Raw genomic sequence first — 25,198 nt, forward strand, 5'->3', positions numbered from 1 at the left:
GGGTACCACTACATGAGGGCTTGAAAGGAAATTAGGGTGCCAAAACACTAGCAAAAAGGGCATTGCAAACTGTGACAGTACAAGTTCCACTTAGTAAAGGGGAAGGAAATGCAGCGAATAAGAAGAAAGGAATGGACATGTGGCAGAAAATGTGAGAGGAAGACAATAAAGGAAGGGGCTGATCACAAAGTACAAAAGTCTGTCATAACAAAGAACTCTAAAGAGAGCAACAAAAGTGAGGAAATGATCATAACAAGACTCAGGTTGGATCATACAGGATTAAATTGGCACTTTGTACTGGGGAAAAGAAGAACGGTAGAGTCGAAGAAAACATTAAACATATCATATTATAAATATTCAATGTGCATATATTATTATCATATATTATTGATGAATAAAGCAGAAAGACAAAGGTTGCATAATGAAGCACTAGTGACACAAGCTTGGTGTGTCGAATTAGAGAAATAGGGTAAAATCACATGCTGTTAGACACCCTTGCACAGTAGGTGGCGCTATGAAACTGAAAGATGTTTACGATCCTCCAGTTGGCCGACAGACGTAGAAGAAGAAGAAGGAAAAAAAAAAAAAAAATCGTCGTAATTTCCGTTGGGATTTGAGGACGCGGCGCGAATCAAACACCTCGGTGAGTCAGACTGCAAAATAAAAGCTTTAAATTAGGCAAAACTTGCATTTGATATCAGCTTTGTGTAAACATGCTTTACAGTAAAGAACAAAATGTTAGCATTTTTGTTGTTGACACTCTCGCCGGTAGTTTTTATTCACTTATTTACGCGTTCCGGTGTGTTAGCTAAGTCCTAGTTAACTTTACTTGCCGCTAAATCGGGGTGATTTTTTTGTTTGTTTGTTTTTGTTTTAAAACAAAAACAAAAACATGCGGTTTAGTTTGTCAGGCCAGTTCGTGTTGTTCATCTGAGTTAACGAATAATTTATCTGGTCTTGTAGTTGTTAAAAAGAAAGGAAAAAGCTATTCTGAAACCGGGTCCAATTGTTACTTTAAAGAGGAGTCCTTTCCAAAATACCTCCCTACAGAGCCAAGGCTTAAATCCCGGGAGCAACTAACACCCAGGATTGAGATTAGCATAGATTCTCACAGGGACACCAGTCTACCTCTGTGTTTTTAATGATCCTGTTTATTTTTGTGCCGCCCAGCGCACATCTAGATGACCATGGATAATCCAGAAATCATCATCCTCAGTGATGATGAGGAAGAGTTATGCAGTCAAAAGTGCAATGAGTCCTCTGTCCTAATAGTGGAAATGGAAGAAGAGAAGATTATCGGTAACAGCTGTGTTTATATCTGCCTGTTAAGTTGTGTTTACATTTGTGTGGAGTTCAGTTCTAAGTGGCTAGATTAAAACCCACCTTGTGTGTGTGTGTGTGTGTGTGTGTGTGTGTGTGTGTGTGTGTGTGTGTGTGTGTGTGTGTGTGTGTGTTTAGAGAATGTAACTTCTCACAGTCAGTTGGATGAAGACCTGGTCGTCACCTTCTCCCGGCGTGCTGAGGTACTGCCTCATGCACGCTATGATTGCCCCATACATCCTTTCACGTGAGTACGGTAACATACAGATGGGTGAACAGTTTCTCTGGAGGCATGGAGCACTGTTCTTCAAAAGATATTCCCTCATTTGGTGTTTTGATGATGGTGGTGGAGCACACTGTCTAAAACATTGGCCCAAAGTCTCATATAGGTTTTCAGTTTGTTTGAGATACAGTGACTGCTAAGGCCATTCAGTGAGCCCCTGTGCTCTGTGGGTGAGGGCGATGCCACCCTGGAAGAGGCCACTCCCATTAGAAGAACATTGTATTGATTTACAATGAGCCTTCTCTCTAAGAGGAAGGTGCCCTCCACAGCATAACAGAGCCAGCGGACCCCCTCACTGTAGGGGTCCAGCATTCAGGCGTGTGGCGTTCTCTTGGTGGACTCATCATGACCCATGACTCATCAGACCGCATTACTTATGTCCACATTCTGTAGACCAGGGCCTCTGGTTTCTGCACCGCTGAACTCTCACATGTGCATTTGTCTTTGTAATGAGGGCTTTATGAGTTCGGAGACTGTGACAAGGACCACTGAAGCTGCTCTTGGTGCTCGTGGTGGCCCAAAGTCATATCAAGACTCTTGAAGTTTGGTTTTCCAGTAATTCAGTGGTTCTCAAACTTTTTTCAATAATGTAACCCCTTTGAATTTTTTTCAGCCAAGTGCCCCCTGACCAGTGAAAAAAAATTTTTTTTTTTTTTTTTGGTCTGGCTTCCTGGTCAGGGTGAACAAACATCCTTGCTCAACGACCACAGCAGCAGATTTAACACACAGGCAAACACACACATTTGACACCTTCAGGCAACCTGGAGGGAATACTAAATATAAAATATGGTCAGATGTGGTTTATCAAGCTTACATTTGCATTTTAGGAATTTTAGGTTGCATTTAGGAATTATGCATGACCCATATTTTTTTTTAAATTAACATTTAAAAAAAAAAAAAAATCACATGTTCCCCCTGCAGTACTCCAGCATACCCCTAGGGGTATGGGTACCACCATTTGAGGGCCACTGCTTTAATTTGTCACCCATCTGTGCTTTGTTCTCCATTCCTCCCAGACCAAAAAAATAATGTCAGTCTCTCCTCTGCCCTCCTTAGGGCCACAGATTGTGAGACCAGCGCTCCAGCGGGCAACAATGAACTCATTTGTAATCAGTGTTTCTGCTACATCTGTGACAAACTGGCATCAGCGGTATGTGCTTGTGTGTGCGAAGGCAACCTAATGTGGTAGTTGTGCCCTGAAATCGATATCAAGCTTGGATTACTCAAACTTGCTGTCAGTGATGCTAAGAACTGCAAATACTACAGTTACAGTGGCAGTCATGAATTGCTTTACAGCCTTGCCAGTAGATTAGATCAACTCTAAAATGTAGTGAAATGTCACAGTGAGAAGACTTTTCAAAATGTTGATAGAAATATCCCACTCCAAAATAGGTTAGTACTGATAATGTTTAAAAAAAGTACTTATGTAAAGTCAGATACAAAGTACTCAAAAATGTAGTGCAAATACTTGGGCAAACATGGCAACTACTCAGGCAACTAGTATGTAGTAGGTGAAGTGAGCATCAGTTCCTTTATAGCAACTCAAGGACAACAGATCATAATGAGTTTTTTCCTCTTAAATGATTTTACTTTACAAGGAAATCATTTGTCAGATTTGCCAGAAGGTCAGATAAAAAGAAACACAAAAATGCAAGTAAAACGGCCCTCTTTTGTCATCATTGTAGGATTCTTTATCTGATAGGCCAGTTTTGTAGATCCCACATGTATCGGGTGGAATTGCATTTATTAGTTGTTTTCTTTTATTCTTCAAGTGAGAATGGGGATGAGTGACCACAAATGAATAGAAACAGGTTTAACATTTTAACTTGTTACCAAATGGACCAGTGACATTACAAACAGTTAGCTTCATGGTACTACATGCGACATAAAAACCTTCGAGAAATGCCACCAGATTTTCAAGTGGCATCTCTGTCCAGCTGACTGTGTGTGTGTGTGTGTTTGTTTGTGTGTGTGATCTCAGTGTGCGGTGTGGCATGCGAAAGGTTTGTGCCACTGCAACAGCCACAAGAGGAGTGACTTCTGGAGCAGCATCAGAAACAGTGTGGCGCTGGGATATCTGGAGACTTTCAACCTCACACTGTCTGAGATTGACACTCACCTTCGACATGCAGGTGCGCACACACAGACACACACAGCGTATTGACTTCACATCCACACTCACATATTCATGAACTTACATGCACATGTAAACTGCAAACACATGCATACTTGCTCTCCACAAGAGCAAAAAACAGACTGGTACTCAAGACAGACTAAAGCCTCTTTCACACAAACTAAATTACTGGGATAACCTTTTAGGCACCACTAGTGATTTTCACTATTCACACATGCAGCTATATTCAGGAACATTCATGGCTCTCCAGCCTCCACTGACTCTGTATTGGGTGAGCACAGCCTTACCTGTGTTTTCTTCTGTGTTACTTGGTCTTCAGGTGAGAAATTGGTGGTACAGATTTCCCTGAATATTGATCCCTGCTTCCGTTCACTCATAACCCCATGCAGAAAGTGTTCCTGAACATTTGAGTAAAAGACTGCATGTGTGGAAGAGGTTTACATTCCTTTAATGACTGTCTCATGAAACTGTATTTCACTTGTGACAATAACTGTTTTTCAATGTCTCTCTCACTTGTCCAGAAAAGCTGCTTCAGAGATTCAGAGCAGAGCTTGCAGAGGAGTTCACTTCCTTCACTACAGGAAAGACAGCAGTGGAGTGCGGGCTGAGCCAGTCATACCAGCAAGGCCCAGTTCATGAGTGAGTGAAGCAGAAAATAAAAAATCCTGCCTGAGATACTGTTACATTTATGTTAGATTATGGTTATCCTGCTTTCACCATGGTCATTTGTCAGAATATAAAGGAAACGGGAGGAAACGATAACAAAATTCCATTGGTGTGTTTTCCTTCCGGTCATTAATTCATCAAGTTGATAACTCAGCAGCACTCGCCGCAGTTGATAATGGGAAAGCTTTGATAGCTGTGCTTTTTAATGTTGCTATGGTTATAAGTTGGGTAGCGGATGAATTTAGAATGGTGATTAAAGTTGAGCCTTTACTACGTGAATAAGACACGGTTTTAATGCACACCTGCTGGCTGGTCAGAGAAGAATATTTATCCAGACCATGGTATAAATCTCATTAATCTGTGCTGCTCCACGCATGCCAGGACTTATTTAATGATCTACTTTTGAATTTTTTTTGTCCCCACTTTGTCTCAATCTGCCTTTGTCCTACATTTTCAAGAATGACTTTCATCACTTGCTCTTGCACTCAGCTGTTGGTTACATGTGGTTGTGGACAGGGCGATAGGAAGAGCACTATAAGATTTTTTTTTTTTTTTTGAGAAGCATTGACAGTTTACTGAAGCATAACATGTACTGTGGCTGCATTGCATGATAGTCTACTGAGGCTGGGTTAGTTCCGTTTTTAGAAATTTGCTTATTTGCAGTTATACCCGGGTGTATGAGTGTGTGTCATCGTTCCTGAGCAAAGCAGATGCACAGGAAGACAGAGCTGCTGCCATCATGAAACTGGGAGCTGCCTGTGACTTTATGTCACACTTTCATCCTTCAAGGTACCTGCACATGTTATTCCTTCTGCCTTACATTGCAAGGAATTTTTGGATATCAAATTTAAAAAGTTTAATTATACCCCAACCACCTTTGGGTTCTTGCAAATCAATATTCTGCATTTCCTGACTTTTTTTTTTTTCCCTACAGTATTAGGATGTCTGAGTCTCCCATCGCCAATGCTACTGAGGCTAAAGCAATACTGCTGCAAAGGTACACAGGCAGTAATACGCCCAATTCACACACATGCACATGCAGACACACAGAATGGCATTTTATGCTCTGATTGTAACATTTATTCACGTTTTTGCTCTTGCATATGCGTCTGTGGGTTTTCCAGGGTTGTAGCATCAGTGCAGAAACAGATGGTGATGGCTGATTTTACGCCTGGGTTTATGTGCAAACTGCAGCATTTTTACCAGAGAATCCCTCTGCCCCCTACACTGAAGAACATGAGGAACAGGTGTGTGTGCGAAAATTAAGCTGGATGTCAATTTTCAAACCGATCAGACTTTCCGTTTTTTCACAATTTCTCTTTAAAATCGCACTTTTCGGCCTCATTGAAAAACACCCATGCATTTTCAAACCCTCACAGCTCTTTCATTCTTTGTACAACAAACTCCAATCAAAGCTTAACCGGGTCAGCAGAAGTGCAACTTTATGTGTGTCAACTTAAATTTTTCATGTCTCTTTTAGTTTGGTAGAAAACACAGTTTAAGTTTGGTGCTTTTTTGGCCCGATTGAGTTTATAATGAATGTGTATTGTGTGCAGTTAGAGTGAGTGACATCATCTCTAGAGTTTTGCAGCCCTGGACAATCGTCTACAAATCTTCTCTTTAACTTGCTCATACGGCCACAATTTTCACTCCACATGCATAAAAATTGGTGAAGAAGTAGGAAAATTGGTTTTGCTTCTGAAAATCTAACCACAGAGGCAAACCGCCTTAAAATTTGACTGCAGTACTGGCACACTCCACTGAGGAGCTATACTGTAATTAGCACAATTCATCCAGAAAGGCACTGCTTAAGAAGCAGAAAAACTCTGTGTTTGCCAGTTATATCCAGGCTGATGTGGAGTCGCAGTAGATTAATTAAAGAAATATAGATACTCCAGGCAGCATTGTGTGTGTACCAATCAAAGACTGGTACCGTCAGTTCATGAATTACATCTGCAATGGCACTGATACCAGTATTAGTATTGGTGCATACATTGTGTGTGTGTGTGTGTGTGTGTGTGTGTGTGTGTGTGTGTGTGTGCTCTCTCTTGTATCCCTGTGAGAACTAGTTTTATATTCTAGCCTTTTGTATATTCTTACTGTGTGTTTTTATGCCCCAGCCTGTGTGTGCGTCCTTGGGATGACGTGCTGCTGGTGTCTGTGCTGAGGGGGCAGAATGTGACGGGGGTTCGCAAGGACAAAGGCAAAAAGGACGTCCTGATTGAGCAGATTTCTGTGGTCCTTTTGAGGACAGAGTTTCTGCAGCGCCAGCGCAGGTACACAACATGGACAGTCTTTTTGGCAGACGCCCACAACCGCACACACCACAGACTTGTTGCTACTATGACCAAACATGCCTATGTACTCTGTCTGTCTGCAGGTACAGAGAGTTGGGTCGCTACCTCAAAGTGGTCCAGAGTTACGATTCCAAAGTGTGAGTCTCAGTGACAAGAACTTTCATAATGTACCTGTTGTGCTTTTTCTCCCTTCAGGACAGTCTCTGGTTATATGGAAATTAATTTTAATATTTAAAATATTGTCCAAGAGATTTCTTAACAAATGTATGCACATAAAGGTGCTGAAAGATGGGATTATTGAATCAAATGACATTTGGTCAGTGCAGTTTTATACAAATTAAGTGCAAAAATGCCCTAAAGCCAGTGCCACAATATTAGCAATCTGCTGTTCATTATTTGGAGTTGGGGGTGCTGAGCTTTTTCCAGAACAGAATGCTCACCATCTAGTCACTGAAAAATGTAATTCTTACAGAATTCTTTGATATCAAATCATACCAAAGCATGAATTTTTTCTATGGTGTTCCTTAAGTTCTTGGTGTCCTAATGTGGTATTTTGAAGGGATTTTTGATCATATTCTTGAGTGGTCAAAATGGTAAAATTTGGTACCAATTCTGTGTAACAAATGGTACAAATGGTGAGCTGGTTTGCCTTTTGTTGTGTTAAAATTATTAGTAAAAAAGTAAAAAAAAAAAAAAAAAAATGAGACAATGTTTATCTTTATTGTCTGGTAAATCAGATCATTAAGGTGAGGAAAAACTGATCAAACAAAATATCAGTGCACATGAGTATATTTATTCAGGTATGAGAAGATCCATTTTAGATGAGAATTTGTGCTCCTTTCCTATAAGGATCAGCTAACATCAAGTGTAGCATTTTTAATCCGCTAAATATTCATCTAGAGAGGTTTCAGGGCACCTTGTGAGGGTTGGAGGCCAAAGCTCCTGTCAAGGCTTTCTGGAAACTCATTTATTCCACATTCCTGATAATGCAAATTGATTCCACGATGATAAATTGCCCATTTCCTTAATTGTAATGTAACTGTAACTGCTAAATATATTTAAAAAATATACGTAAAAATTTGTATTAAAAGACTCAGCATTAACATTTGATGTATAAATAACATGGACAAGCATCACCTCTGTACTGGTCATGCTCATGTGAAGTATAGACCCGGTCCACTATAAAGTTAATGGAACATGACATTATTTAGCCATTTGTTATATTAAACTGTTTTTTTATGGATTATTGAACATAATTTGTGATGTCATGTTGTTGACTTGCTGCATTTGTTTGATGTGTCCAGTTTCAAGGAGGTGCGAGATCTCATCCCACTCTTCCTGTGCAAGGCAGGAGACTTTTCTGGCGCTCTGAACAGATTGTCTCTTGGGTCGAAGGGCCCTGTGTCCCGCTTCTCCCCGCACCTGTTCCTCCTCTATCTCAGTATCTTTGACACAGCAACCGCACCCATGGTAACAATTGATCAAGACGCACAGCTCATCTCTCTTGATGCAACGTGGGAGCCAATCAAAGGTTAGCTGAATGGCAGCCATTGACTGTAGTTAAATGAAAGAAGCATATTTCCCTTAATGCTTCTACATTTCATCCCTCTAAACACATAGAGATGTGGATCTTCTTAACCACTACCTGTTATTTTTTCCTCTTCACAATGCAAAATGTTTTATAGAGTAGGTTTTCTGGAAAGCACCCATAGACAGGTTTTTTTTTTTTTTTTTTTTTAATTTTATTCACTTTTTTCCAGAGCAGCCCTTTTGACATGTATAGCAGGGTAACCACAGGTGTTACCAATGACATTAATTAAGATCCATTAAGGTCTCACAGAGCCAGGGTCTTAGTATGGCGCATGTTGGCTCACTGGAAAAGCTCTTTTAGACCTAAATGGAACAGAGCCATAATTTTATTTTTTTTAATCTGTCATCTGATTTAAAAAAAAAAAAAAAAAAAAAAAAAAAAAAACATTACCCACAGAACCCTTGCATGCTGAGTATGATGCATTTAATTATCATTTTCTTTACCAAAGGTCACAATACGAGACAAAAAGATAATATTAGTTCAATCAAATACTGACAGTGTGTCAAGAGTGGCAAGGAGGTTGATAGGCAATAAAAAAACATGGACTTGGTGTGCAAAGCTTTAAGCTGGCGTTTTCCATTGACGAAAACTGGCCTTTTCAAAAACAGTCTCCAAGGTGTGTGAATCTGAAAATGCTGATTCACTGCATGAAATGTGATCTAGTGAATGCTTTCGTGTTATGGGTTGTTGAGTGGAAGTTGCCTAGATGTTTATATGTAAAATAGGGGATTTATTGTGTTGTGGTGTTGTTTTTCGTCAGTGTAGACAGCAGGCTTTTGAAAAACATTAAAATGCTAGTGTGGTGTAGTATAGATAGAGACCCAAAATGGGATTTTTGGATTTCTCTGCCTTAGTGTGGGCATGACCTCAAGTCTTAGGTCAAAGCCACCCAGAGGTCAAAGTGAACATTTTGGGCAATATCTCCAGAATGAAGCATCGTAGATGTAGCCAGGTGCGTTATGTTAATGGGATTGTGCAACATCTCTTACTTCTGTTTTCGCTAATGATTTAGTTGCTTTTAATTTATTGTAGTTGATTTTAAAAGGCTTCTGCATAGTATTTTCAGTATAACTCAATGCACCATTAATTAAAATTGTAAAATTTTAAACACAAGCAGCAATATTTAGCTGCATTTACTGTTTGCAAATGTGGTATGACCAGAAGATATTAGAAAGTGTAAATTTCACTCATAACAACGAAATGGTTAGAGCTATTATTATACTGATGAAATTTACTTCTGCCTGTAGTTAATGGACAGATTTGTCCTCCTCATGTTTCCTGAGTGAGACACACTGTGTGTTTGTGTGTGAGTGTGTGTGTACACATATGAGGAGGTAAACTTCCTGTCCTCCACTTCCTAGATGCTGTGCCATTGAAGCGTTTTGAGCTTGTGAGGTTTGCTCTCGGGGTTCAGAGGTGCTGCTCTGCTGTGTACCATGATGTAAGTCTCCAACACACATTACCACTGACTCTACACACTCATTCACATTCTGATGACTGATCACACTCATCTCTTCTGATCCAGTCGCAGTGTTGGGCCCATTTACTCACCATGGTCAACACACCCCATGGCTCACTCACCACCATGCCTGAACCAAATGCTACATTCCTACAGGTATGTATTTCTTAGAAACATTCCCTCTCTGCAGGTAGTTTTTGGTAGTTTTTCATCTGTACTTTGTCAAAGGAACTGATTTCTGCCATCTGTGGTCTTTAGGAAGCAAGAAATGTTGTGAGGTTGATACTGCACGACCAGGACGGCTCCAGCATACAGATTCCCAAATTCTTTCACAGCGTACGTATCAGAAGATTTACACATAAATACTAGGGTTGTGCATCTCTGATATGTGGCTGATACAATACATATCTTGATACACACTGTCAACAATCCGGCACATTAAAGATACATAAGCAGCAATGATGCAATATGATATGATTCACCCCCCAGTCGTGATGTGGTGAGATTTAACAATTTGATTCAACACAGTACCATTCAGTGTGATATGACGATGCAAAGGAATGATGCTATGCAGTTCAATGAGTTTAATTACTTATTAACCAAAAAGTTATATCCTTGTAAGAAAATTATAACACTGTAAGTCTGGATATCTTTACAGATAAAGAAAGCTATAGTGTCTATTGTTGTCTTTAAAAGAGTGGAGCTGTTTTCCAGGGGGCCATTAAAAAATTCTAATACTACTCTCACCACTCTTGGGGCTATTAGCCCGAGATCAATCTGAACACAAGGCGGGGGAGACTGGGGCTCTGGCAGACGCCTCCACATTCACACCATGTCGTCGTCTCAAGTGTGTAATAAGGTTACTTGTGTGCCTGTGTACTTTACAGCAGCATGGCACATTTTGCAAATTGCACTTGATTTATCAAGTTGCTTGTCTCTCTTGTTAAATCCGTAGTGTTTCCAAACTCGATTTGTGGTTCGCTGGTATATTTGTCATGCCTCAGCCATCCTCAGTTTATGTAAGTTTGTTGTGACACGGCCATAACCCGTGCTGCTCAGCAGCAGTCGGCAAATGCTCTGTAACATAAGGTAACGTAGGAGAAATAGTCCATAATATCAAAGTATCAGATGGGTCATGTTTTTAAATAAAGGCATAGAACATCTAATAATTAAATGGACTGGATTTTATCAGTGCAAAGATGCAAAAACTGATGCATCTTGATTTCATCCCAAAATCGTACATATTCATGGCTGCTCAACCAATGCACTTGCATCGTGCTCACGCGAGTCTGTGTATCAATACGAATTGGTTAATCTTCTCATCCCTAATAAGATTTATGTAGATTTGCACAAACACAAATGTGGTGACTGGGCAAGGTAGCAGTTGAATAGTGTGTGTGTTTGTTCACAGGTGTATCCAGATCAGGCTTTGTTGCTACTGGTGACAGAGGCTCTGGTTTTGCGTCTCCACAGCGCTCCCCTAAGCCCTGTGTTGCCTTTGCTCAACACCCTAAAGGTAGCCTCCTTTCTGCCTCAGATATGGCATCCTGTTTATTTAAATGGGCCTGGCCCAATTTGCTGGCACTGTCACTGAATGTAAATAATCCTCTGTCTTTGATGTCTTATCCGTATGCCACCTCTGCTCCTCACTTCCAAATTAAACAAATTGGATAAGATCTGAGCAAACTCTGGTTGTTAATCTTTATGTTGAAAGAGAAGAGCACATGCAGTATGGAGCCAGAGCAGCTGAAGAAAACCTGTGAGCCAAAGTTTACAGAATATATTAGCTTTTCAGAGGATAAACACTAATACGTTGCCAGACTGAGGTAAACCTCAACCAATTCATAAGAGCTGCAGTATTTTAAACATACTAGTAAAAAAGTAAATCTTTCCTCTAAACAACAATAGCAAATGACAGTTGACCTTTGAATACTTTGGTCAGCCTAGGTATTGTCAGTTGTAGTGTTTTTTTTGTTTTTTTTAATATAACCATTACTGTTTGGTTTAATATTGAATTCATAGTGATTTTTTTTTTCTAAATATTTGACTCACACAGTTACTGTGTTGGAGTTACAAGGATACTTATTGATAAAATGACTGATAAGTTAGAACTTTCTGAACCACTCATCTCAAATATTTCTGTTCTCCAAACAGGATTTGATCATAGTTTTCATTATAGTTTAGTCTTCAGATACACATTTCTGTGTGCTTCAGAATCACAGCTGCTTCATCTTCATCCTCGGAGATAATGTTTTCTTAATCAGCGTTGATAGGTTCTAAGTGCACTGATTTTCTCCACATCAAGTGATCACCTGAATACTTGTAAAATAATGGCTGGAGAAACTGCAGCAAACATTTGCCATGTGAATTTTTTTTCCAATAAACTTTGTCTTCAGAAACACGAGTGGGCCCTTGAGTGGCTGTGGAAAGGTCTTTCTCTAGGTAGCTTCTATTCCCTCCTGGAGCAAGTCACACGGGAGCTGGAGGGCACACAAGGTATGTTGGTAGTTTGTTTTCATTTATGTGCTGTTGGACGTTAATGGCTTAAAATGTAAAACTTGCATACATACATAGAAACAAGTTTACTCAGTTAAATGTGTTTTTTCAGCATAGATATGAGATAAAGCTTTTTAAATACTACACTAACGATTATAAATTCTCTGTAGATGAAGTTGTTGGTCTCCATAGTGACTTACTTCCTTGCATATTTATTGGTTGTGTTGGCAATATATTCTATTTGTCTTGAATTAAGCACCGGTATTTGAGTACTGTAGTAATGCTTGTATACTGTCAAGATTTATTTCAAATAATTAGCTGAAAATGCAGTATTTACTGCATTTGCAGTGTTTGCTTTAGAACGGGAGTAGTTTGCAAGCTTGAAACTGAACAGTGATGTTGGTTTGAGAATGATGCAAATTATTTTTAATATAATCAGTTATTGAGAAAGGACAGGGCATCCTTAAGGGCTTTGAATAATCCTCTCTGTTTAATATAATCTCAGATTTACTAATGCTTCCTCATAATATAGGGTGAATCTTAAGTGAAGAAGAAAAAACAGCTGTGAGCATAAACAGCTGCCTGGAGATACAACATTAGCAGACACTTTGCATAACACTGCACCCACTAGAGGGAAGCATTGCTGGACCTTCACTCTCTCTGTTTTCTCTGTCAGGTCAGGATACCTTACTCTTCCCTCGCTTCATCTCCCTCTCTCTACCCAACCCCTCCTCCTCACCAGAGATGTTGGACCAGTGAGTCATGCTTAATTTGTAACTTAGAGCAATATGAAATAAGATAGGCAAAGAAAGCAGCACAACCTTTTGGGCTAGAAAAAGTCAGCCAAGAACAGATTATGGCCCTGAGCCATCTGATGTAGCCAGCGGATTAGCCCAACACTGTAGCTTTTTGGCATTTAATAGGCAAGCCTCAGTTATGGAAGCTGACATGTGAGTCATGGATACAGATATGCCTTTCACAACAAATATTTCCAAATTGTTTTCCTTGAAGCAATGGCATTAAGTGCCTAATGTTACTAGACTGCAGCCTTAGTTTTCCCCTCGAGTGAAAGTCTACAAAGTAAGAAAATATTACTTGATTTTTTTTAAATAATGTACCCATCAGCCTATTGGCATCCCTGTTAATGCTGTTGGAGCATGCTCTATGCCACTTAACCATTGATATACCGGGCTTCATATGGTGTGATGGCCACAGTGACTTGGCTTGTTAAAATCTCCTAAAGCATTTAGAAGAAACTGCCAATTTAGCAGTGTTTTCTGTACTCAGGGAAACAATTTGGTCCCTGTAAGCTCTTTTGATAGTGGTACAAACAAATGGAAAATACTTTTCAACCGAATTCCCTTTTCAAGTTGAAGCACTTGTAGTAGGCTAGTGGTCACAATAACTCATAGAGGATCATAATAATTCAGTCAGTGTCTGACTTTAACAACAAAGGAATTCTCACTTATTGGAGCATACAAATATTAATTCCTGGATTAAATATTTAATGTGATGTCAGTCCTAGATACCCTTACCAAATGCGGTGCAAACAAGATCTGATCTGATCTATCTCAGATACGTGCATTTTCTTTTTTTTTTTTTTTTTTTTTTTTTTTTTTAATTAATTTGCAGCCATGTCCCACTAACACACTATAGATTTTGGCTACATGCCTTCTTCTGTGGTACATGGTTGCAAATTATTTATGAATATTAATCACTTAATTTCTGAGCGCTGGCTCCTTCCGTACTTTGGATCGAGCACCATGTTTTGTCTATGTCTTTATCGAGATTTGAGTTGAACACATTCTTCTTAACTGTTTCATATGAGTATTTCTCAAAGATGCATTTGTATCAGTTGTACACGTGCTCTTGAAAATCATGTACCAACTGAGCAAAAAATACCATTAATTTTTGACAAATAAGAGTCTGGGGTAGGATTAGTCTTTTGGATTTTCTTTAATTACATTCGCCAACGGATTTGGGCACGGCTTATGTTTTCGCCCCTTTCCATTTGTTTGCTTGTTTGTGTGTTAACAGGATATCTCCAAAAGTTGTGAACAGATGTGCATCAAACTTTGTGTAAAAACTGGTTATGAGCCAACGAAGAACTGATTAATTTTTCCCAGTGATTGGCCAAAGTTGGGTGTGGCAGTGGGCGTGGCTTCTAATACAAGCTTCATAACTTTCAAACAGATTTATGCAACATCATGAAACTTTGGGGAAAAGTTGGCCATGGCACCAGGGGGGCGGGGTGTTATCCAACATGTGTAACTTGTATGAATTGCAAAGTGTTAGTAGAGGTATGCACCCTGCTGTTTTTTTTTCTAGTTTTTCAATGCATTTGAAAAGGCAGTAGGAGGTTGTGGAACTGATTTCTGTTGCTTTGTTTTCCATGTTCTTCCTGATGTGGCGATGAACAGCACCTACTGTAAGTAACTCTGCCCCATGTGGTGTTTTGGGATGTTATTGTCTGCATGATATATTGTCATTCTCTACACTGTGTGTGCCATCCCATCTGTGCCATTTCCTCTTGCAGGCAGTCCAGTAGTGGTTAAGCATAATCCTCCCAAAGCAAAGACGCCGCCTCAGTTGCACCTGTAAGTCCCTCAGCAGGGTGTTTGCATCATTTATTCAACAAGTTCTCCAATTTAACCTTCCTCCAGACAGAACACGCACGCCTAGAACTTGGCAGGAAAAACAAATATATAGTAAATATGTCAAACTGTTATTGAGATTTCACTGCTGAAGGAAAAGTTACCTCTCACTCTTAATGTTACGTAACATCAATCTGTGGCAGTCATTTCATTCCAGGAGTTATTTTCAGATGTGTTTACTTTTTCAGTGTACCCTCTTTTACTCCATCTGCCTCAGCTGCATCTACTTCAGTTACTGACACATTCACTTTCAGCTGTGGGTTATAAGTGTAGGTGTAGAGAGTAACAGCTATAACATAGTGAGAGCAGATTATTGAGAAGAAATGAGTTGATGTTTACTTTGGATGTTTTAGATCACTGAAAAATGTTAAGTGTCTTAACTCCATTGTAACTGGCATTGTAAATTCCTTGACATAACATTACATCTACATTATCTGCTGGCATAGCAAAAATCCACCACCATACAACATAATAGACTCAGAAATACTGTGTATATCACAGAACACATCAGTGTCAAAATGTTTTATGCTTTCTTATTTATTAATGTTTTTTTTTTGTTTTTTTTTTTTTTTTTTTTAAGATTATTTTTTGGCATTTCTGCTTTATTCGATGGCAACAGTAGAGAGACAGGAAAGGCAGGGGAAGTGGGATGGGTGACATGCAGAGCAAAGAGCTTGGCTCCAAATCAAACCCAGCCCGCTGTGGTAAGGACTTAATGTGCTACGAGCTCTACCATGTGAGCCATTTGGGCGCCCTCCTGTTTTATGCATTTAAAGCCTTAAAAAAAAAAAAGAAAAGAAAAGAAAAAAATTAAATGACAGAGCTTCTACAGATGCTTAAAATCCTACTAAAACACTTGAATTTTAATTTAGTATTTACAAGGTTTTAAAAGTGCTTGGGTTTTGAATAAAGAGCTTGAATAAGCTTGAAATTGTAATCGCTTTACTTTGATATTGCTAAATCACTGGGTGGGTGACAGATTTTGAAACTTGAACCTTTGTTGTGTTTTTCTTTTAATTTGTCTCCCTTTTGTAAAACGCTCTCACTAAACACAGTTTTGGTTGTTTATAGCACAATAACATCAGATTTCATTTGCCACAGTTGTAAGATGCTAGAAAAGCTTGAAAATTCACCTTGAAAATGCGTTAATGCGTTAATTTGATTTAAGAAAAGTTGTAGGAACCCTGAAATGAGGCTGTCCTGGTGTATCTCAGTCAGCCCCAGTGAGACGTCCGTCGGCCGGTAGATATCAATGGGTTGCATGCAGGTGTTTGTGTTAATAGCAATACTCTCCCCCCCCCTCTCCTTAGACCTGACAGTCTGTTGGATTGTTAGCACTGTGGATCTGCATTTGCACCTGAACTGGCCAAATGGTAAGTATTGGCATTTGCAGGTATGTGACTTTGGGTGGTTGAAATAAACTTCACAAGGGCCTGGTAAGGTGTTGCACATAGTAGGTGCTGAGATAATTTGCCTACACGTTTGTGCTTTGTGGTTGTTGTTAAACCTGATTCCCTACTAATCCTCCTTGCAGGCCACTGGACGTCCTGAAAAACTCTGGTCACATCGTAACAGAGCCCATTCTTGAGGCTGTTAAGACATGATCTGTGGGACGTCCTGTTTATAACTACAATGGCTGCTACACAATCCCTCTCTCTTCTGTAATGTACATCACTGCTGGACAAGTCCCAGGGTTTAGGAGGAGTGGAGAGCTGTGTCTCAGCAAGAGTGTGTTGGAGGAGCTTTAACGCAGACAGGATGTATGTCTGCCTACATGGACAAGGATGTGGGATGCTGGAGCTTAAACCAGACAGTTAACTGCCTTTTTTGCTTTCTTGAGGATGTGGGATGCTGGAGCTTAAACCAGACAGTTAACTGCCTTTTTTGCTTTCTTGACTTGAAATAATAGTTTCTTTAATTCACTAATGAGGGATAAACTGAATGTTAAGATGGAAGGTTTTAACTGTGAGCAGTCTGTTTTGATATTTTGTCATTTATATTGAAATATGATGATATATCACTGCTCTGGAAAGATTTGGTTGAATTTAGGTTTGCTGTTAGGCTTCATAAAAGGTAAATGTATTCTGTGAGGAAATAAATGGAGAAATAAACTGTATTTAACTTCTTTTCATAAAAATGCTTTATTCTCCTGCATTCATTTTTTAGATTAATCTACTGAGAATAGTTGGATACAGTCCTTTTATTTTCAGAGGAATTACACACAATAAAATCCCCTCATATTTGTATCAGTAAATGAAATTATTCAAAGTGTCCAGTGTACTACTAAGCTAGCTGCTATCGATTCTTCTTAGACAAGTCAAACCTTTGAAATCCACATTGTCATGGGTTTCTTAAGAGATACCACAGACTGCATGCTTATGAACAAACCGTGACACTAAACTTTCTGAACAGTAACTTCACATACATTTCTTTGCCCATTTAGAGGTGCACTATGCAAAACTGCTGAACAGGATGTGGGGACACTTAGGTTCAGCTGACAAAAAACATGGAATAAGCACGAAATTTGGTGGTTGAATCACTTAATTCAACCTGTGACAATTTTGCATAGTGTATCCTAAAATTACACTATTGCTTCTTGTGAAACAATAATCCATTTAAAATATGTGCTCAGTTTTCTAGCTGAAACAATCTAATGCCTCAGCCGTACACGTGCTGCCATTAAATATCAAGGATAAATTAATTAACAGCCTGAAAACAACTCATTTGTTTCTGATAGATATACTAATCGGCTGCCTGGAAGTAAGTCAGCTTCCACAGTTTTGAGGCACTGGTGGCTTATTTTACTAGTATCCTGAAATATTCAAAATAATCGAGATTAAGGATCCTCCAATAGCATTAAAGGCTGAGAATCATGCATATCCACAAACAAACACTGCAGATAAATATTTACATTAAAGTAATTCCCTTTTTTGTATCTCAATATGTGTTCACGTGTTCTTGGTAAGACATTTCTGTAGACATACAGTACATTTAATCTGAAAGGAACCAAGAGTAGCATTCAGATACACATCACACACAGTTCCTTCATCAGTAAAAAGTGTCGAGTCCCAGGAAATTAGCAGGTGGATTGGTATAAGAATGCACTATCTGCATCGATGGGTCTGTGTTAGAGCATTTGAAGTTGCTGTACTGCGGACTCTTATGTTGCGGATGAATTTCTATGATTGTGCACTGAGCTATAAGAGAAACTTAAAACTGGTGGGCCACATCCTGCATGGCGCTGTTTGATGAGGTCAGACAGGTAATATATTATTCTGAAATCATTCTCACTGCTACAGAATCCCAGCTCAAACAGGAAATGCTTTCTTTGTGCAATATCATCGCTGCTGGATAGGTTTGGCTGGTGGAAAGCAGGATTAAATGTGTAGAGTAGAGCCTGATTGGTTAGCGCAGTGAGGCCGCTCTCCAGGTGCAGCAGGTAGGTGCTGCCCCTACAGATGGAGTGAGGATCGGCCACTTTGCTAACGAGGGAGCCTGAGTAGGATGGACAGCGCAGCGTCCTCTGGTCCAGGTCCAGCACAGCCAAATAGCGACTATATCGAGCCAGAGAGTGAAGCACACTGGACAAACTACTGGAGGGTGACCTAGTCAGACAGAGAAATATAAGTGAGACAAAGTGCTCTTTCATTCATTTCTTTTAGTAATTTTCTCAAAACATAATGACATTGGTTAGATATCAATGAGTTTTCAGTCATCTAGGTCATGGCATTACTAAAAGTAGTCAAAGGAAAACTTGCTGTGCAATCTTGACAATGTTTCACTACACATTCACCACTTTGTTTTTGTTTTTTTAGCATGAAATTTCGTTTTATTTGATGGTAACCTCTTCATAAAAGTGATATACATTCAACATATTATTACCAATATTTTATGCACTGTCCCAAATTAATCGATGTCTTTATGATACGTCTGTTGAGTTTTTGCATTTCTGAGAAGAAGCTGCCCATGTCACCTTTCCTGATCCAAACCATTAGTGGAGAAATTGCAAAACTGACAATGGACCAGTGCAGTTGAGCAGCATCATCCTATTCTGTCCTCAGTATTTTTAACGAAAATTGGAGGAAAATGTATGACCTTTTCCACAAGCATTAAGTCAAAGGAAACTGGATCTTCTGCGTAATCGTGAAAATGTTTCACAACTCTTGAGAAGCTTCCTCAGTTCTAATATGGTAGTGAGTTCCTTGGAATTTAAGCTATGACTGTTATTGCACATAGCAGGCATGTGACCATTGTTAAGAGTCACATGAAAGGAGGTGTGAAATGCTGTGAAACCAACAAGGTAACGATGTTAGGATGGCATTCAAAGTGGTGGATAAGTGGAGCCAAACTTGAAAGTTGGCATCCTTCACCCCTTCAAAACCAACTTGTTCCAGGATAGTGTGACTCACACAGCGAGAACTGATCAGTGTGAACGGGTTTTCTCTAAACTTCAAAATCCACGTTTCCACCCTCTTTAATGTACACTGCCCAGTCCAAAAAGACCAATTTATCCTCTTTCCCATCTTCCTGAGTGAACTTGACATTACTGCCCACTGAGCTGATGTGTTCCTTGAAGACTTGCAGCTCTTGGACTTTGATCTTGACCCAAGAATTATCCACAAACCTAAACCATTGGCTAGGAGCTGTTCCTTGGAAACTGTCCAAAGCTCTCCTTTCCACTTCCTCCATGTAAAGGTTTTTTTTTTTTTTTTATTACAATGAGATACTCCCATGTGACCCTAACAGCTCTCAGTGACAGTCATGTCAAGGTGTGTACCACCCACAGAGGTTTAAATGCCAGAAACTCCCAACGATATTAGAACTAAGGAAGCTTCTCAAATGAGTTGTGAAATGTCTTCAAGACACTGCACAGTCCAATTACCTTTAACTTACTTTTTGCAAAGGTCAGATATTTCTCTGCAGTTTATATGAAAAATAGTTGCGACAAGGAAAGAACATGGTAAAGCTGGAAAAGAACACCGATCTATGGTCATATTTGCAATTCACTAATGGTTTGGAACATGAAAGGGGACAAGGAAGATGATGGTGCTTTGTGCTCATGGGAAACTTCATCTCAGAAATGCAAAAACTCAACACTGAGGACGCAAGAACACATGCATTATTTCAGGCCTGTTCGTAATATATTAGTAATAACATAAATGTAACATATTTCACTTTTATGAAGAGTTTACAGAATGTAGGAAATAAAGCATACATGGAGTGAGAGACAGAAATAACCTTAGTGGATAAACGCATTGCTTGGTGAATACTCGGCAAGTAGCTGGTAGTTTATTGTTGGTTAATGGATACCTGTGTACGCCTATCAGTCGCCAGGTGAGCAGGTCGTTCAGTTGAAGAGGCGTGGTCAAACATGGCAACACAGCATTTCCATTGGGACCGGGTGCAGGCAGGAAGAGGGTCAGGGCGTCCACCAGTTTCCTAACCGAATTCTTGTCTCCTCCAATGACGACCAGTGGTCGGCCACTCAGTAGACAAAACACCGCATGCTGGGAAAATGAGTTCTGTTGCAGAAACCTGAGGGCTCTGAGCCCGGCCCTCCTTCTCCTCCTCTTGTCTAAGCGGGGGTTGCCATGGAGACTAGAGGTCAGAGAAGGGGGTTCTGAGGAGCAGGGAGAGGTGCCAGTGCAGTCAGACGCTTCATCTATGCTCAGCGATCTGAGGGGGGTGCAAGATGGAGACCATTGGCTCACTTCGGCCAGGGACATTGCAGGAGCAAGATTCACGCTTAGATCCGGCAACACCAGTGGCTTCGTAACACGGTACCGAACATCAGACCACCTGGCTGCAGATTCCACCGTCTCCTCTTGAGCTGTAATGAGTTTTATTACACATTAATATGACAGTGAAAACTCTTACCTTGCATGGAATAAGTTACTTAGATGTTGGATTTTGATGTATTATTTGATTTTGCATCCCGCTTTCTAGGCATTAAGTTTGTTAACTAAGCTTTCAAAGTGGCACCACTGAATCAGAGATTCACAATATAGTTAATACCTTGCAATGGGGTGGCTGTATTCTCTTGAGTTCCCCTCAAAGACTCCAGCTCGATAACAGGTGCCTCTTCTTTCTTGGCCTCATTAAAAATAGTTTCTTGCTTTAAAGCCTCTGCTACATCAACTGGATCTTCCTCTTGCTGGAAAGGCACTTCACTGTCCAGCTCATTTCCCATAGTAGCTGCCTTCAGTGACTCCTCTTCTTGGATTGGCATATCCCCTTCTTGTCTGTGCTTTGTCAGCAGATCTTCCTCCTCCCCCTCATCCTGGAAGTCGTTCACGAGCTGAGGCTCTGCTTCTTCCTCAGTGATGGCAGTGAGGTCATCAGGAAAGATCGACTCAGTGGTACTCAGGACTTCAATGCTGTCCTCGCTGTTTGCCCGCCTCGCAGAAGCTCGTACACGCCTTACTGCCGCCTCTGCTGCTATGCGCCTTATAGAGGTGTCAGTCATCCCAGCTGGAGGGTCTGTTGAAGTGGAAAGTATGCTGTCAGCTAATTGATTTATAAGAGAAGCACATTAGAGGGCATTTACTTGGCTACACATATAAATAATAAAACAGACAAAATGAAAATGTTTCAAGATGCAGACTAATGTTACTTGTCATTTTGGATTCGGTATTCATTTCCTTTATGTATATAAGGATCCATTTGACTTTATGTAGCAGCATGTGACTTTATGTAGCAGCTTTTCCGAGGGTGAGAAAAATAAGGCACAGAAGACAAATTATGGCCATGACACTGACTTTACCAGCCTAACGTCCTCAGGCAGGCTGCTTCATGCTGTAGGACAGAGGTGTTGAACCATGTGCCATGGAGGGCCAAGAGGCTTCACCTTCAAGCAGAGAGGATGGACTGATCAGTGAAATCACCTGATGTAGTTTTTGGTTGGAATGAAAGGGCACATGGTTCGACACCCCTGCTGTAGGGGCTGTGATGGCAAAATGCCCGATCATCATGTTTGTGCAAGTAAATGATACAATAAAGAGTCATACCTCTGCTGTCAGATCCTGTGACAACATGCTGTGTTCGATAAGACTTCTCAGTCCCAAGCACTTCGATGCTGTCACCACTGCTCATGCTCCCTGTCATCTCCATGGCAACCTCAGGGTCAGGGGTCACTGTCCCAACTTCTCCTGCCTCAAGTTTGATAGGGATCTCCTCCACGCAGGAGTAAAAAGACTCGAGACTTGGCTGCTCAGCAGGAAGTGCCTCAACACCACTTGTACCTCCTCTTTCCCCCTGTAGCTCCGCCTCTGCTGTCTCTCTCTCATCTTCCTCCTCCACATCATCCTCTGGACTCCAGAGCTCAAACAGGAAGTTGGTCAGTGTGAGCCTCCTGGAAAGAAAATGCGTGACCCGAGCAGTGTGCAGGACACTCCTGTCACTACACAGACGCCTTTCTGTGTCTCTCAGCTGTTCCATTGTTAGGGACAGGAAGTAAGCATCGCTGAGCTCTTCAAGCGGCTTGAGGTCCCGTGTAGACCTGCAGGAGGAGGAACTAGAGGGGGAGGGACTAAGCTCAGGGGTCAGCAAACCGGCTGAATCAGAAAGGCTGTCAGCTGGGTCGTAGGGCAAGAAGTCAGGCTGTTTGAGCTTCCTGTTTGGGTAAGAGGTGACCTGACGGAGGAGATCCCTGTGCTCCAAGATGGAGCGCTCTACAGCTGCAAGCTCACTGTCTTTTTCTCCCACCTCTGTGAGCCCAACGGCGGTCCTCTGAAGCTCTGCCTCCCGCTGCAGGACCAGGTGTGTGTACCTACAAAACAGAGCATGATGGTGTTGAAGGATGCTGCATGTATCGTGCTGGTTATGCTACACTAAAGTGCTAAACTCTGTATATGTCATAGCTGTGGGGTAGGGTTGTAATGATTTTGTACCAAACCAAAAAAAAATTCAAACCAAACCAAAAGATTCTATAGTCCTTGGTTCATGGAAGTGCACAATTATGGTGAACTATGATTTTTTATAAAGCAAAATTTTGTTTATAATATAATAACATCCAACACTGCTTTGGATTAATAATAATGCTGGACTTAATAACTGACTTTTCCATGGGTTGCAAACAAAGCCTTTCACTCTCTTCTTAAAGTAGCAGCACTCCAGGTATCAAGTAAGATGATTAATCAAGACCTGGACTCCCATTTTTGTTGTGGATTCAGCTAATGCATTTTGGCACAACTAGCCTTCATCAGAGCACCATAACAATACTGGTCGCTGTCTTCTTTTTTCTAATGTATATATTCAGCGTTGTGCAGGGGACGTCCTAAAAGAAACAGAGTTTAGAGGTAGTTGCATAGAATTGGTTACAAAGAAATGGGTACATAATTGAACCTATAGTTAAACCTCTCATATAAATTTTAACCTGAAATTGAACTCTATAATATTTCCATGAAATTCATTTTCTTTCAATAACCTATTGTCTTTTGTGTACAAATTGAATATAACAAGGTAAAAAAGTAACAGGAAAAAAAGACCCGACAACTTTTACATGTTAACATTCATCTCTATGCACATCAAATTACAGGACACATCCCAAAATTTGCAGAAAGCATTTGAATTAAGAGTCACTCTTTAGTGCCACCGGCTGCATTGTATTTAACCAAATGCTTTACTATGCAACTATGCAACCAATTATGGTTCCTTAGGGACCTCATTTGCCTATTTCACACTAAAAATGATAAATCAAGTCCAATTCTTCATTAATTGTTTTACTTAATATCTAGAGTGCTGCAACTTTGAATTACTGTATTTGATCTTAGTAACACACCCAACCAGTTAAGCTGAAAAGACAAAGTGCACCTGCCCTGAGTTTCATTCACCTGCTATGTTGCACGCCCTTTACAGACCATTGGCAAAAACGCCATTCAAGCTTTTGTGTTGAATTCTAGGTACACGTTTAAACTGAAAAGAAAGACTTTGAACAGATGAATTGTTGCACCCCTAGTGCCTGTGTGTGGGTGTGCCTGTGTATGAACATGTACAAGTGTGTTTGCTGTATGTTGTGCATTAATCAGAGTACACCCTGGTCCCATCTTACTCAAGCTCTTGCAGTTTTCTCTGCAGCTCTGTAGCAAACGCTCGTCTGTTACCCGTCTTCAGGCTGTCGGCTGCCTGAGAGAAGCATGTGGAGAGTTCAGAGAAATGCTCTGTCAGCTTAGCCTGGTCTGACGTCACGTAGGCCATGCAGAACGGACGCACCAAGCCCCGAGCCTCCAGGTCGTACAGGGTCATGTGGTGAACATATGCAAACGCGTCATCCGCTGAGTCTCCCAGGATAACTTTGGAGTCCTCACTGAAGTTGAGGCGGGGGCCAGGGGACGCAGAAGTGGCCGGTCCGGGGCAGGACGCCTGGTAGTCCACTGACATGATGCGGACAGAGAAGTGATTGAGGTCAAAAGAGCCAATAACACCAGAGCCATCTGGTATAGTCAGCACAGGCTTGGGTCCCACCTGAAAAATAAAATACACAGAGCCTTACAAATACATGCATGTATAGAGTACAGTGATGGGGGAACAAAACAATTCTTTATATTTCCACGCTCACCCTGAATCGATACTTACTGATACACTTATTTTAGACATAGTTATTTTATTCAAGCTGGAAAATGCACACTTGGACTGCAGCTGATGATGGTATCACACCTTAAGAGGAAGCTTAGCAAGGGAGCATGAATATAAAAACAATTCTCCCATTGTAATCAATCTGTCAATATGTCAATGCATGCCTGGGCCTCGCCTGTTCCAGTATTACTCATCTATATTGCTTTTGCAAATGTCATATAAATGAAACCCACGGTTTTTCACATTTTGACTTGATGTTTGCCAAGTATACAGCATCAGTATGATTAAGCTATTTTCCATGGTCCAGGGTTAAAGAAAAAAAAAAAAAAAAAAAAAGTTAATCAGAAATCACACAATATCTGTATGAATCGAATGGCAATACTTACAGATTCGCAATACATATCGAATCAGCGGCCAGGTATCGCATAGTATTATCTGGGCTCCTTGCTGATTCACGACCCTGACAGAAACACGCACACACACACACGCACACACATGCAGAGGGAAACACACCTGCTCTGAGAATTCGGCCACCAGTATGAAGTCTCGGTGAAACTTCGCCGTGGTGTGCCAGGGGTTTGAGGGGGGGAAAGGCGGGATGGAGAGCTCCTCCGGCAGAGGCTGTGTCTCCTGGTCGTCGACCCCCTCCCCAAACCCCCCTGCACCAGTGAAGGCCAACAGGTCCGGTGACCCGATCATCATGAAGTTAGTGACGGGCCATCCCG

General features: G+C 40.7%; 2 protein-coding genes across 2 annotated transcripts; one reads left to right on the forward strand and one right to left on the reverse strand.

The window, feature by feature from the left end:
* Positions 1-566: 566 nt before the first annotated feature.
* Positions 567-17,016, forward strand: LOC115367640 (uncharacterized). Its single transcript, XM_030063490.1, has 22 exons — positions 567-643; positions 1,171-1,299; positions 1,459-1,567; positions 2,660-2,753; positions 3,585-3,735; positions 4,259-4,376; positions 5,067-5,192; positions 5,338-5,400; positions 5,528-5,650; positions 6,524-6,679; positions 6,784-6,837; positions 8,005-8,231; positions 9,653-9,732; positions 9,817-9,906; positions 10,009-10,086; positions 11,162-11,266; positions 12,147-12,246; positions 12,923-13,001; positions 14,667-14,674; positions 14,783-14,843; positions 16,211-16,273; positions 16,435-17,016. The coding sequence occupies exons 2-21, from the start codon at positions 1,182-1,184 to the stop codon at positions 16,233-16,235; spliced, it is 1,965 nt and encodes a 654-aa protein (XP_029919350.1). The 5' UTR covers positions 567-643; positions 1,171-1,181; the 3' UTR covers positions 16,236-16,273; positions 16,435-17,016.
* A 29-nt stretch (positions 17,017-17,045) lies between these two features.
* Positions 17,046-25,198, reverse strand: smcr8b (Smith-Magenis syndrome chromosome region, candidate 8b). Its single transcript, XM_030063477.1, has 6 exons — positions 24,987-25,198; positions 23,950-24,362; positions 21,908-22,668; positions 20,916-21,380; positions 20,211-20,730; positions 17,046-18,505 (listed from the first exon to the last, which is right to left on the reverse strand). Exons 1-6 carry the CDS (start codon positions 25,173-25,175, stop codon positions 18,061-18,063), a joined length of 2,793 nt encoding a protein of 930 aa, XP_029919337.1. The 5' UTR covers positions 25,176-25,198; the 3' UTR covers positions 17,046-18,060.

This window comes from Myripristis murdjan, chromosome 1 (genome assembly GCF_902150065.1).
Source record: "Myripristis murdjan chromosome 1, fMyrMur1.1, whole genome shotgun sequence".
Classification (NCBI taxonomy): domain Eukaryota; kingdom Metazoa; phylum Chordata; class Actinopteri; order Holocentriformes; family Holocentridae; genus Myripristis; species Myripristis murdjan.